Source organism: Siniperca chuatsi, linkage group LG10 (assembly GCF_020085105.1).
Source record: "Siniperca chuatsi isolate FFG_IHB_CAS linkage group LG10, ASM2008510v1, whole genome shotgun sequence".
In the NCBI taxonomy this organism is placed as follows: Eukaryota; Metazoa; Chordata; class Actinopteri; order Centrarchiformes; family Sinipercidae; genus Siniperca; species Siniperca chuatsi.
In genome coordinates, this window is record NC_058051.1 from 27,915,623 (window position 1) to 27,928,726 (window position 13,104).

General features: G+C 41.2%; 1 protein-coding gene across 3 annotated transcripts in view; it reads left to right on the forward strand.

Annotated features, from left to right (window-relative positions):
• Nucleotides 1–583: 583 nt before the first annotated feature.
• Nucleotides 584–13,104, forward strand: part of LOC122882570 (monocarboxylate transporter 1-like) — a 28,113-nt gene continuing 15,592 nt past the window's right edge. The window contains exons 1-3 of one of the 3 annotated variants that reach the window (XM_044210078.1): nt 584–820; nt 1,510–1,583; nt 12,101–12,446. In XM_044210078.1, coding sequence (XP_044066013.1) covers nt 12,230–12,446 — 217 coding nt within the window. In that variant the 5' untranslated portion in view covers nt 584–820; nt 1,510–1,583; nt 12,101–12,229. The remainder of the gene's footprint in view (nt 821–1,509; nt 1,584–12,100; nt 12,447–13,104) is intronic. The other 2 variants (XM_044210079.1, XM_044210077.1) reach the window with 2 other exon arrangements.

A 13,104-nucleotide genomic window follows, 5' to 3' on the forward strand; every position in this document is an offset into this window, starting at 1 on the left:
GTCGAGTACTTGATCCTGTGTTAATACTCCTGGGCAATATACTTAAATTCCCTATTTATTGATATTGATATTTATTCATACCTCTATTACTGCTGTGCAATATCCTCCGTCTCATTATAAATAAGCTACACTTAACTTGGCAGTTCATGCACTAGTACTTTATACCATATTATTATCATCAACCGGTAAACCCACTTTGTACTTCACACTTATTTTATTTTATACTTATACCCACTTGGTACTTAATTTATTTCTGACCTGCATTATAGTGTATTATATTTTTTGCCTAGTACTTCTATTCCTGTGTGCACTGAGGTGATAGTGAGCTGCTGTAGCAAAAGAGTTTCCCCTCTGGGATCAATAAAGTATTTCTGATTGAATAAAGGTACTTAGTTACTTTCCACCTCTGTGTAGTACATCATTAGATATACTACATACACTCACAGGGGTCATTTCTCTGAGTACTTCTACTTTTGATACTACTATATTTTCCTGATAATGTACTTTGGTATTTATACTTTTAAGGAAGTATCTGAACACTTCCTCCATCACTGCTAACTCAATTAGCTAAACCGCCTCTCCCCTTTCTACACGCACGTGCGTTTTGTCAGATTCCTCTACAGCCGCTCGGGCTCTCGTACGCATGCGCGCTGGTCGTAGTGTCATCATCCCCATCCCCAGAAGTTCTCCAGTCTGTGGTACCCCGAGCTGCCGGTGGACCAACGTGTAACCGTCGTCAAGAGCAAGGACACCCCGGGCGACACTCACACACGACGAACCGAGCCTCCACGGGACACCGCCGACCCGCCGAACAACCGCGGTGAGTGAACGAGTGTATGGTGGACTAACCGTCCCAGCGTAGTGCGTCGAGACAAAGAGGCTGCTGATGAATTTAACGGCTCTTTTTTTTTTTTTTTTTTTTCCCCGGTCACATCTCAGCTTGTGCTGAATGACTAGCTAGCTGTAAGTTGTAAATTAGCTAGCTCCTCTCCTCCGTTAGCTTAACAGTTTAACCTCTTCCGCCTGTCGCTATTATTTCCTTTTCGTTACGACAGGGCTCACATGATTAAAATAACTTGTTTTATAGGGCGGTATTGAACCTACGTAGTTTCATTCACCGTGGCGTGATTTTTTACATCCTCATGTGAAATCAACGAGGCGGCCTCTGCCCACATCTGACCGGCCGATGCTGTCCAGTTTGACGGGCCGGCACGGAGCCAAAAACCGCAAGCTGACGGACACAGAGAGGAGAGATGAACTTCAGCCATATAGCTTTGATTTCCACTTGGTGCAGCAGTGCATGTGACCTCTCTAGTGTGTTATCTATCCTGTGTATTGCTGGCTCTTTGAGGGTCAGAGCTCAGTGGAAAGATCGCACCACAGCCACACGCGCTGCATCCCATGCAGACCCCCATTGTCCCCTAAATAGCCAAAGCTGCTTGTTGTCTATAAATATATGTGTAACCAGGAGAGAAGTGAGTTATTGTTATGTCTTTTTCCATTTGTTAGTGGCAGGGTGACCTGTAGAAAGACAAGCACTCGACCTGGTTTTATGCAAACGTCCACCCTCCTGGTTTGCTTTGGTGAGTGCATGAATGTACCAGCTCATGACAGAGCAATTGAATCAATGTGTCCAGTCAGTTTTTAGACCTGTTGCGTTTTGCAGAGTTTCAAATCTAAGTATAATAAAATAGGGTTTTAAAAAGGTCCCATTGTCTTGCTTCCTTTTGCTTACTGCAACGCATTTCTGCTCTCAGGTTTTGGCTCATCAGGTTACTGTTGCTGCTCCAAAACTAACCTATCAAGGTGTGGTTTTCATTGTGCTCTTATATTCAGGACATGCTCTGGCACTCAAGCTTGGCTGTAGGCAGAAAATGTACTCTGGAGTACCTCGTTGTGCAATCTTTATTGTTATACCTAATCTTTATTGTTATGACTTGGCACTCAGGAAAAGTTCAAATGCTGCCAGACACTGTGTACCTTCACCAAAGCTGACTTGTTGGTTTCCTAGCCTACTACTGTTTGGGTGATTGTTGTCAGGTATCCATAGCGTAAATGTGGGAACTGTGTCATCTGGAATTCAGGATCAGAGAAGCAGCTTTATAATTAATGATTTAACTCACATGGACAGGATTTTAACATTGGAGGTGCATCAGTGAATGAGCAGAGAGGTGGTTTGTCAATTTTTGAGTACATGTAAGCGATGCAGCATAAAATATAGCTAACAACGAGGAATGTTGGTTGAGTCTGAGGCTTTGAGGAAGGGACAGCAAATGAGTTGAGACATATCAGTGGTGTGTGTTGCTTACTGTATGTGTGCGTGTGAAAGAAAGTGTGGTAATGATTGAGAGGGAAAAGCCACAAGTAAAACCAGATGTGGGACGAGCTTGTGCCTGAAGTTGTTAGTCTCGGCCAAGCCTCATTCATTCATAGGATTTTAAAATTTAAAGTTAGTTATGGTCGCATAGTAGACATACACCACCTGTTGTCTGTTGTGGGGAGGGTCTGGGTTACGTGCTTGTCAAAATCTGGAAAATGAAGTGGAATACTCTGTTGGGAGTACCTGAATACAAGGAACCTTTCTCTTCAGACGCATTTCCGTTGTAGAAGAAGGCAAAACTAACATTAAATCGGTGCAGTTCAGTGTCCTTGAGTGGGTTTCTTCGTGTGTGTGCATGTACAGCTGCACAAGATTTAGCAAGTGTGGATGTATGTGCACTTTTTGGAGTGCACTTAGAATTACAGAAGTGTGTGTGTGTGTGTGTGTGTGTGTGAGAAAGAGAAGAGAAGGATATATGGGGCGACATAGACATTAGTTCATGCCTTTTAGGTTTAAGTGGTCATTAGTGCTAAGCTGGCAGGTACAGCCATTTAGCTGTGGAGAACAGACTTCTAATGCTTGATAATAGGACTTAAATTGTATAAGTGGTCTTCTTTGAGGCGTTACACCCAACAGAAGCTGATCGAGTGTGCAAAACAGGTTTTATGTTATGTTCTCTAATCATTCCTCCTGTCTTTTATTAATTTGTGTGTCCTAGAGTTTAGTTTTAGGAATAAAGATATTTTACAGAGACGTGGGGACTCTCATTCACGGAAGGAATGAAAAGCAGCCTTGCTAACCCCCCCTTTCTTCCTTCCCTTCCCACCCATCACAGGTTTTCTAAGAGTGGCTTTAGTATCCTGTCTTTCATGTGCAACACTTGGAGAATTTGGGAAATCCAGCGAGCCAGACCGACATAGACAAAGCATCTTTAATCATTGTTATGACAGTATTTCACCTGGAGTTGAACCCTCTAATGGTTGGTTCAGTTTGGGTCAGTCAGTTTGTATTTGTTGGAAAATTTGTAACATTTAATCTGCTGAAACTATTATTTGTTGTTTAAGGGATCTCAGGTAACTCCGGCTCCTCAACACACTTTGCTAAAGGGAGCGTTTGTTACTGCAGAATGAATGGCCTCATTGATAACTCCTTCAGGAGTTGTCCTGCTTTGCTGGCACCCAGACACACAAACAGACAGACACACACACACCTAACTGAGCTCCAGCACAGAGCAGTGGGACCTCAGGGGGAGATGGCAACATAAATCCATTCCCCCTGGTGAAGCCTGCTTCCCATTAAGTCCGAGCCATAGACTGTATAAAAGAAGTGGACTTCGCCGTGACGTCACCCATTGGTTTGTGGACTACCGTTTTGAAGCAGCATGCCGCATACAGCCCCATGCACACCTCTTCAGCATGTTGATTAATCCAAAATCTTGACAGGCCTAGTTTTGTTTGCTAACCTGTGATTGGACAACTGTTCAGGGAACGGTCAATTAAATTTAGGACCACAGTCTGCACAAAAAAGCATTTTCACCTTTGTGTTGAATGTCACGTTGTCTTTTTTTTAAATTCCTTGGAAGCATAAGTTTATCTTGTCCATGAATGCTGCAAATTCGTAAGTATCCGAAGTATGAAGATATATCTGGTTATGGCCTAACTCCCCTCCCTATCCCCACCCCATTAGTAATTGGAAGGGCTAGTTTGTCTATGCCAGCTTGGGCTTTGGATGACCTTTCTGTTCTCAAGTTCATAGGCAACTCCTGGTCTTGAGTAGGTCCCTGACAAGGTTGCAGGTTGGTTAAATGGACTCAAAGCCTAGTTATAAGGAAATTAGAATAAGGAAATTGCACTCACTTCTGGGTTTTGTATGATTCCCTTTTTGTAAATGTAGTCCAGTTGAGCTGTTTGTATTAGGTCATCTAATTTAAGAGTAATTTCACAGTAATTCCACTTTTTTTCCCCATTGGTCCTCGTCCCAGTCTGTAGCATTAACATTACAAGTTCTGTGGCTTTTTTTTTAATTGTTTGGCCTACAAAATGTCAAACAAATAGTAGAATGCCAGTCAGAGCTTCGCCCAAGGTGACGTCTTCAATTGTCTTATTTTGTCTACTATTATATGTGGCAAAGAGAAGCAGCTAAATCCAGCCATTTGAGAAGCTGGAACCTGAGAATGTGGAGTATTTCTTCACTATTTTTGCTTGCTGAAAAGATTAACTGATTATCAAAATGGTTGGAGATTATTCTTCTGTCGATCAACTAATCGATTAATCGTCTAATTGTTTCAGCTCTGCAGCACATCCCTGAACGACACTTTATGCCCACGCACAAACACACACACACAATCACACACCCTGACATATAAATACAGAAATAAACTGTCAGCAGTGTTGAAAGTTTGGAGTTGTAAAATTAAAATATGAAAAGACATGGAGAGATTGAGAGCCTGCAACTGAATAGTAGTAGTAGAAATACTACTAGTACTACTACACCCTCCCTACCACTGATTCACATCCCCTATTCTGTCACTCTCCATTGCCTTGCCAAGCTAGCATTTCTAATGGCTCTGAATCTCCGACTTGGCCGCCAGTGAAGGTGAAGACTGATGGACTGAAGTCACTGTCACTGCTTCACATAGTTGGGCAATAAAAGAAGACACTGAAACGCGAGCTGCTAACAGCCAGTACAGACGTTAAAGTTAGATGAGAGTTATGTAACTACGGTTCTATGAGTTCTGGATGGCGGCCAGGTGTAATATCTTGGCATTAAGACGGTGGAAACACGTGTAGAAAGCTAGTGGGAGACTGAAGGAACAATCTGAGCTGTGAGAGGGGCGGGAGTGTCAGTAGTCATGGGCTAACTGCAGGTGGTGTTTGTCTGGGTTTGAATGCATTTTTTTATTTGTGAAGTGGCCGTTTTCAACCTAAAATGGGGTTTTAAGTTGCTCTTTAAGTTGGACTAAGTGTAGGTATATCCTATTAATGGGTTATGTGGTCGCACTGAAGTGTAGACAGTAAGTGGTTATATGGTTACATAATTTTTTTTTAATATTCTGATTGACATTAATTCGATTGACATGTCACATGAAAGCCTTTTGTACGACCTTATATTTCAGCACCTGTTGGCCAGGAATAATACAGGGACACATTATCATGATCCATTCATAGTCCAAGTCTCTTCTTTATGGTTGTGCTTGTGTGTTCGCCCTATTTCCTCGTGTGACCTAAAAAGAGGTTGCATGAATGTGCATGAACACTGAGACCAGCAGTGAAGTTCCCTCGATAGGTACAGTAAGCACAGTGTTTGTTAGCCACAACAAAGAGAGGAATTTGAATATCATGGTGTCATCCAGCATCCGTTTCTCCATTCATTAAGCTGCAGTGTCGTCTAAAGAACAGTTTAGAAAAAGCATGTATAGACTAGCTTTGCAAATTTGTTTGAATGATTATTTGTTTTGAATGCTCTTTTCAGTTCATTTCTTGTATTTTGTGTTTGTCCATAGCCACATTTTCCGTTTCTCTCTGGCTCGGTTAGTAAGTTGTGATTATTTTCACGATTGATTTATCTGCAGATCATTTTCTCGATTAATTGTTGGGTCGAGTTGGGTCAACAAGTTTTCACTCCGCGGTCAAGTTAGCAATAATAAATATGCAACGTCCGGTTAGACTTTCAAAATAAAGCTTGCTGCGAAACATTTCAGGTGCCGGTCAGGCAGCGAAACTATGTGGTTAAGTTTAGGAAAGATCATGGTTTGGGTTAAAATAACTACTTCCTTAAAACGTTGATTATTGGATTCACACAGAAACAAACCCCAGTCTCCTGTGTGGAAGTCCTGTGTTTGACCCATTACTTTCATGTTTGATCCTTAAGGACATTTAATAGCAAATACTTAAAAATTTTGAGATCAACACTTCTTGAGTTGCATTCCAGCTTGAATTGGTTAACCTCTGATTTAATATATTTTTAAAAAATTGCTTCAAATTTTGCTCTGGCCTCTTCTTTAAGTTCATATTAAACGTAATACCCTGGTAACCTTGAGAATTAACTGAAATTTATAGAGCACCACTTCCAAAAGTATATTTTGTATTTAAGTTAATGCAGTCTGGGCCTTGTCCTGAGACTGGCTGCGACGTTACTCCTGTAGTCATCACATTCCTCCTCAGTACAGGAAGGCCATGCTGGGGCAGAGGTCAAGACCCGATGCTTAGCAAACTGCTGGTTCGGTTAGCGCTGATGCGTAGGTCACATTGGGACGTGTTTTTGTCAGTAGATGTACCCTGAACAGAGTTTTGATCAGTAGCACATTAAATTAACTGTTTTCCCTCTTATATTGTGGCTGCAATGGAACAACAGCTCAAAGGTTTAGTGAGGGACAGCCGGAGAGAGAAATGGACGAGTGTTTGCACAAGCATGTGAGAGTATGTATGGCTGTGTGTCAGTGAGGTCATTGGAGGAAGGGCTATGTGGCAAACAACTCTGTTAGCGAACATGAGAGGGTCAGCAAGTCTTTGCCAGTCTTACTCTCTGTTCCCTGGATGACCTGTCATTACACATACTTTGCTCTCTTCTAAGGTCATAATAAATTAAAGGCCAAGGCCGTAGTGTTTGAGTATTATGACATTGGGTTGGATTTAATCGCCGCCCTTCAAAATTTCACGGGTGGACAGTTGCTTGTCTGCTGTTTGAGAAGAAGGTTAAATAGAAAATGAATGACGTAAAACTGTCTGTTGAATAAAACTAAGCTTCTGGACTGGGTTCGGTATTGAGTGACTGTTGGAGGTTTTGTGACTCCTGGCTTAGTAACCATTGACAGTAACATTTTTCTGAATAAATACAGGATACACACAAAACCATGCACACACCTCACACATAGTCTGTGTTGATTTCCGTGGTGGTGCTGTGGTTTTGAGGAGTCTGAGTTGTCATTTACTGGACAAGAACCGAGCAGACATACACTGAAGACTGGCCAACTCAAAGTCTAAGTTATTTTATGACTGTTAGGCGTCATGTCGAGGTCTTTGCTGTGTGTTAGCCAGCTGTTTGGTTGCTACTGCGAATGTGTGGTAACTGACACCACCAGTAGAGACAAGTGTGGAGGAAGTGGAACTGCCTGTATGCTTGTGCACGTTACTGGGTGTACTGTCTGTTTTGGTTTCTGACGTCATCCGTCTGGCTGTTGGTTGGTCCTAAGTGCTACACACGTCTGCATTTGTTGACTATAGTCAGAGGTCTCTGACCTGGATTACTGCGTACACAAAATAAAAGATAGAGAAGCCATCTCTAGAATCCTAAATGAAAAGAAGGAAGCCTAGCTTTTGGTTGCTTTAAAATTAGGGGGAAAAAAGGTAATTATTACGCCCAAAAGCCGTTATTAAAAGTTATGGTAAAAAACTGTAATGAGTATTTAGCTTTTTTGCTATCTGCTCAGTGCAGATAACTAACCCTGAGTTCATCATAAAGTCTTGTTTATCTGAGTTGAAGCCTCTAATTCTGTTGAATTTTTTCAGGAATTGTGGCATGTGCTCATTGCGCAGATCTGTTTTAGTGTGTTGTAATGTAACCCATCTGCTAATGTTGGCACTCTGTAGCGTGCAGACCAACAGGGTGGTGTTCAGACTCTATCTCTACCTAACTTCCTCTTCCTTCTGAGCTTCTGCAGTGTTGAAGTGGAGCCCGAGCACACGAGTGACACTAGGGCTGAACAGCCAAAATTGTCATTTTTTTTTTTTCATGTGAAAATGAAATGCAAAAATTACCATTCCCACTAAAATCACAATCACAGTATCTGTCAAAATAATCGCAATATGATTTATTTTATTTTTTTGCATATCGTTCAGCCCTAAGTGACGCAAACCAATGTGCCAAACCAACATGCAGATTGATTTGTATGTTTGGGTATGTGAGTGGAATCAAAAAGCTCGTTTCTCAATGAATTCCCACATTATATATTTGTACCCGTTCCAGTTCAGAGCTGGTTCTTAATTTCTAACCTTAATCATGAAGAGTTTTCCAAACAGTCCCTGCTTGCTGCTGCTGCATGACGGTAACTTTGACAGAAATAAAGCAGACTAGATGTTCACTGTGATGGATTACCAGTCTCAAGCAGCAATATTTTGGCTGCGTTCAATAGTTTTTTCAATGACCAGTATGGGACAGAAACACAAAGACACGGTGCAGATACACCATTTAATGTGTTTGCTAATGTGTTTGCAAACGACAGCCTACTTACACATCTGTTCTCTACACCTGATAAATGTGCAACAAGTCCAGTATTCACTCACCTTTTTTATAGTCATCAACCAACTCCTGAGAAAACCCTGATAATGACGTTTTTCACCAGTTACTTGTTTACCTTGCCTCTGTTGTTTGGTGCTGGGTAAAATCACCTCTTGCTTGCTTTAATCAGGTTTTAATTCAGTTTTTATATGGGAGTCAGTGAGAGTCGGGGGACTCAACCACAAACCGTCTATGTGCATGCCGAAAAAACAAAACAATAAGCTAAAAGCTGCGTAGAGGTAGGTGATCATTCTCGGTGGGTTACCACTGGCGATTAATTAAATATTAAAGGTTGGGTATGCGATTCTAATCCAATACACGTCAAATTCAGTGAATATCTCCTCACCGTCCGCTAGCTGTCCGCTCAGTGTGTGCGCTGAAAAAAACTGTGTTTGTACACAGCTCTGGCTCTGTAAATGGGAAATAAACAAAGTGGCTCGGACTGAGCCACACAACACTATTCCAGTCATGATTTGTGTATCAGGTAACGTTAAATGACTTGCCCACGGACATTCAGCTCACTTTCTAGTTTGCCAAGATGTGCTGTTGTTGTGATGTTAGCTATAATAGCAGGAGAGTTGTGAGTCTCGCTGTCTGGAGCTGGTCTGCTGGCTCTGGGAAACCGTCTCGTCCTCTCTGGCTGACAGCTTCGCAGCAGGATCTACAGGGACAGTTTGCTAACCCACAACCTAGCTAACCTTAGTTACATTACTTGCCGTGTCGTTGTTCGCTCATGGTATTTGTCACAGAATTGGATTTCTCCAAATTCGCATACTCCACCTTTTAATGGCAAAGATATTACTAGATTTACATAATGTACTGGCATGAACTGAAACTGCCTGGAAGGAAGGAAATAACTGAAAGCTCAGCAGTAACAGAGACTGACTTTAAACAACCGGCCGATGTGGCTTTTTTTGACACATCATATTTGTCTCTCTGTTGTGACCGTTGGACCAGTTTTCTTTAACTGGAGACAAATATACTTAAATGTTTAGAGGACAAAAGCAGGGATACAAGCAGTCAAGTTTAAAATGTTTTATTCACACACACACACACACACACACACACACACACACACACACACACACACACATATATATATATATATATATATATATATATATATATATATATATATATATATATATATATATATATATATATATATATATATATATATATATGCATGCATACATTTACATAATGCAGTATTTGTGTCAAGTTCAAACCGGCACGTGTCAATCCTTGTAATTGGTTGCCGACGTTCTTTGTGGTGATGAGACAGGGAATAAAATAGGGAGCAGAAAGAAGTGAAAGCTTTCTGGACGCGCAGAGCTGAGTTAACCAGTTACTGTAACAGGCTGACAGTGTAATGATTGGCGGAGCATTGTTGTTTACAGCATGATCCAGACTAAATACCATGTAAGGGAGCTTGACGTCTGGCTGTTCATTAGTTATTACAAAGCTAGCTGGCTCCTCTTGCAGTATTTTAGGACATACAGTTGTTCAGTTTGTGAACCAGGTACACTCCAAACAACATTTTTGTTTTTGTCTCTGTCTTCACTTACATGATAGCATTACTCAGCTTTTCTTCAAATATAGTATCACTATACAGCCGGGTTTAGTGTGAAGTGCCTTTGTGGTTTGTGGATTTGTGTCCTAGAGTCCATTTAAGGTAAAAGGCCCAAACAGCAGTAGCAGAGTTGAGGTCATAGCCAGCCGTAAATAGCTTGGTTATGTGCGGCCTAAATGGAAAAGGGAACATTTAAAATGGATTCATTCATTGAAGAAGCCTGGGGATTTCCAACTGATTTGGCAACTGTCACTAAAGTATTTAAGTTCGTTCAGCATTAGACATATAACAGTTTGGTGACCAGCAGGCTGTGAGTTGAGGTTGAGCTGTCACAGGTCAGCCGCTGGATAAGTTAGTAGTGTTCAGGGACTGTTTGTTATTTTTACATGCAGTTTGCACACTGCCATTGGTTTTCCCCAGAGTGCACACGTTCAATGTAACTGCTACCAAACTAAACTACTACATTTCCAGGTAACCCTAAAGTGTGTAATTAGAGACTATTTTTATTAATTTTTTTTAAGAGTACCATGAACAGGTTTGCTAAATTCTTTCATCATTACAATGAAAGAACTGGTTCATCAGGCCGCATCAAATGTGCATCAACACTGGCAGGTATTTTGTTACGTGGCACAATTACAAGGAAATTGCACCTTATTTTAGAAGAGAAATAGTGAGAGCCTTAGCAAGCTACTCTTGTGAGTAGAGGTAAAGCTTAAAAGATTAGTCGATCTACAGAAAATTAATCAGCAACTGTTTTGATAATTGCTTAATATTTATTTTAAAACTATTTTTCAAGCACATTACCAAACATTTCTCTAGTTCCAGCTTCTAAATTGGGAGGATTTGCTGCTTTTCTTCGACTCATGTGATAGTAAACTGTGAATGTCTTTGGGTTTTGGACGGTTGGACTAAACAAGACATCTGAAGATGTAACCTTGGGATTTATGAAATTTTGATGGCTATTTTCAACAGTTTCTTTGTTTTTTGGTGGTGGTGGGGAAGCTGATGCAGAAAAGTGGAGGCAAACAGCCCAATCAGTCACAGTCAGGTGATCGGTATTGTTCATGCTGGTTCACTTGAATACAACAGAGCCACTGCTGATGTTATCAGTAACACCTGCGCCTTTTCAGAGTCAAAATATCTGCTGTGAAAATGGCCTTCATCATACTGGAGTTACAGTACGACCTTCAGTAAGCCCACAGTTTGATTTGAAAGTAAACACATTTAAATATCGAGTTTGTACTAAAAACAGATTAACATTACTAACTGGCTGGTTCTCAATGTTTTTTTGTTTTTGTTTCTCCAGTTCAGCATTTGTCTCCACTGACTCTAGATTTAATAATGATAAACTTTATTTATACAGCACTTTTCAAAACAAAGCTACAAAGTGCTTTGCATGGTTGAACCAGGGACTTCCCTTGATGCTGTTTGGCAGCATTGCAAGTAGCCTTCCTGCAGCCATTAAAAACATATGGGCTGTAGTTTGGTGTGATGACCATGGTGGGTGCTTGCACTGGTTAAAATGGCAAAAGACCCTATCTTCACAGGAAGTTTAGTATGCTTCACCAGCTCCAGTCTACAAGAGGAAGAATCTGCATTTTACACCAAAGTTCGGTCTAATCTTTGTGCATTGGTCTGTAAGATAACTGCTTGTCTACTACTGGTATGTTGGCATGCAGCCCGGCCGGCACAGTTGCTCTGTCTCACCATGACAGAACTTGCCATGCATTTCAAGAAATTATCACAAACCTATCCACCACTGCACTCCTGACCTCCTTCTTCAACCTTCATCCTACATATTTCATCTCACAGAAGACAGCAAATTAGATAGAAATGCTAAGAAGTAGGAAAGGATGAAGTATGTGTTTATTTCACCTTTTTACATCATCTATGTTGATTTTTACCAGCTCTCTGCTCTGTTTCTCCAACAGGTTTTGATTCCTGATCCCAGTGCACCTGGTCGGGCCTTTTCTTCTCCTCTGAACCCGGCTGTCCTCCTGCTGCGGCATTTGACTTAATCTCCTCCTTCTTTGTCTTCTTCTTCTTCCTCGTGAGAAGACATGCCTCCAGCTACGGGTGGGCCTGTAGGGTACACCCCTCCTGAAGGTGGCTGGGGCTGGGCGGTGGTGGTGGGGGCCTTCATCTCCATTGGCTTCTCCTACGCCTTTCCCAAATCCATCACTGTGTTCTTCAAAGAGATAGAGGTCATCTTCAACGCCACACCCAGTCAGGTGTCCTGGATCTCCTCCATCATGCTGGCTGTCATGTATGCTGGAGGTGAGTTGCATTTGTGTATTTGAAAGGTTTTTTTGTTTCACTTGTCTTGTTTTGTGAGTGTTTATTTATTCCTATTGCTGTATTTTTCTATGGGACATGTTTGACTTTTAGAGTGGCATGGCTCTTTAGACAGTTGACAAAACACTTCAGATTTAGACAGGCAAGAAAATCTTTGTATATTTCTGTTGTTTAGAAGGGTCAAATAAGTTGTCTGAACCCTAATACGTTGAAAATAATCAAAATGTATTTCATGTTACACACAGCAGGCACAAGCTATTCATTTTCAAGTCTTATATTGGCAATACATCCAACCTAGCTTGGTTCCAGACCCCTGAATCGCCGCCCATAATCTCTGATTTGTTCAGAGATTCATATACAGTACGTGCCTACTATATGGCAATTTGAATCAATGGTGCTATGCAGCATCTAAAAAAAAAAAAACTTCGTATACCAACAGTATTGTAAACACATACACATATTTCACACGACTTGTAGTGGTTGAATTCAAAATGACTGTCTCTGCCAACCCTTATAAACTTTGAAAAGATGAAATTTAAAGTTTAAGCATCTCCATCACTTTCTGCTGTAACCCTGAAATCCTCGACACTAACAGTGAAAATGTCAGAGGAATGTCTTCTTTCAAATCCACCAATAGCTG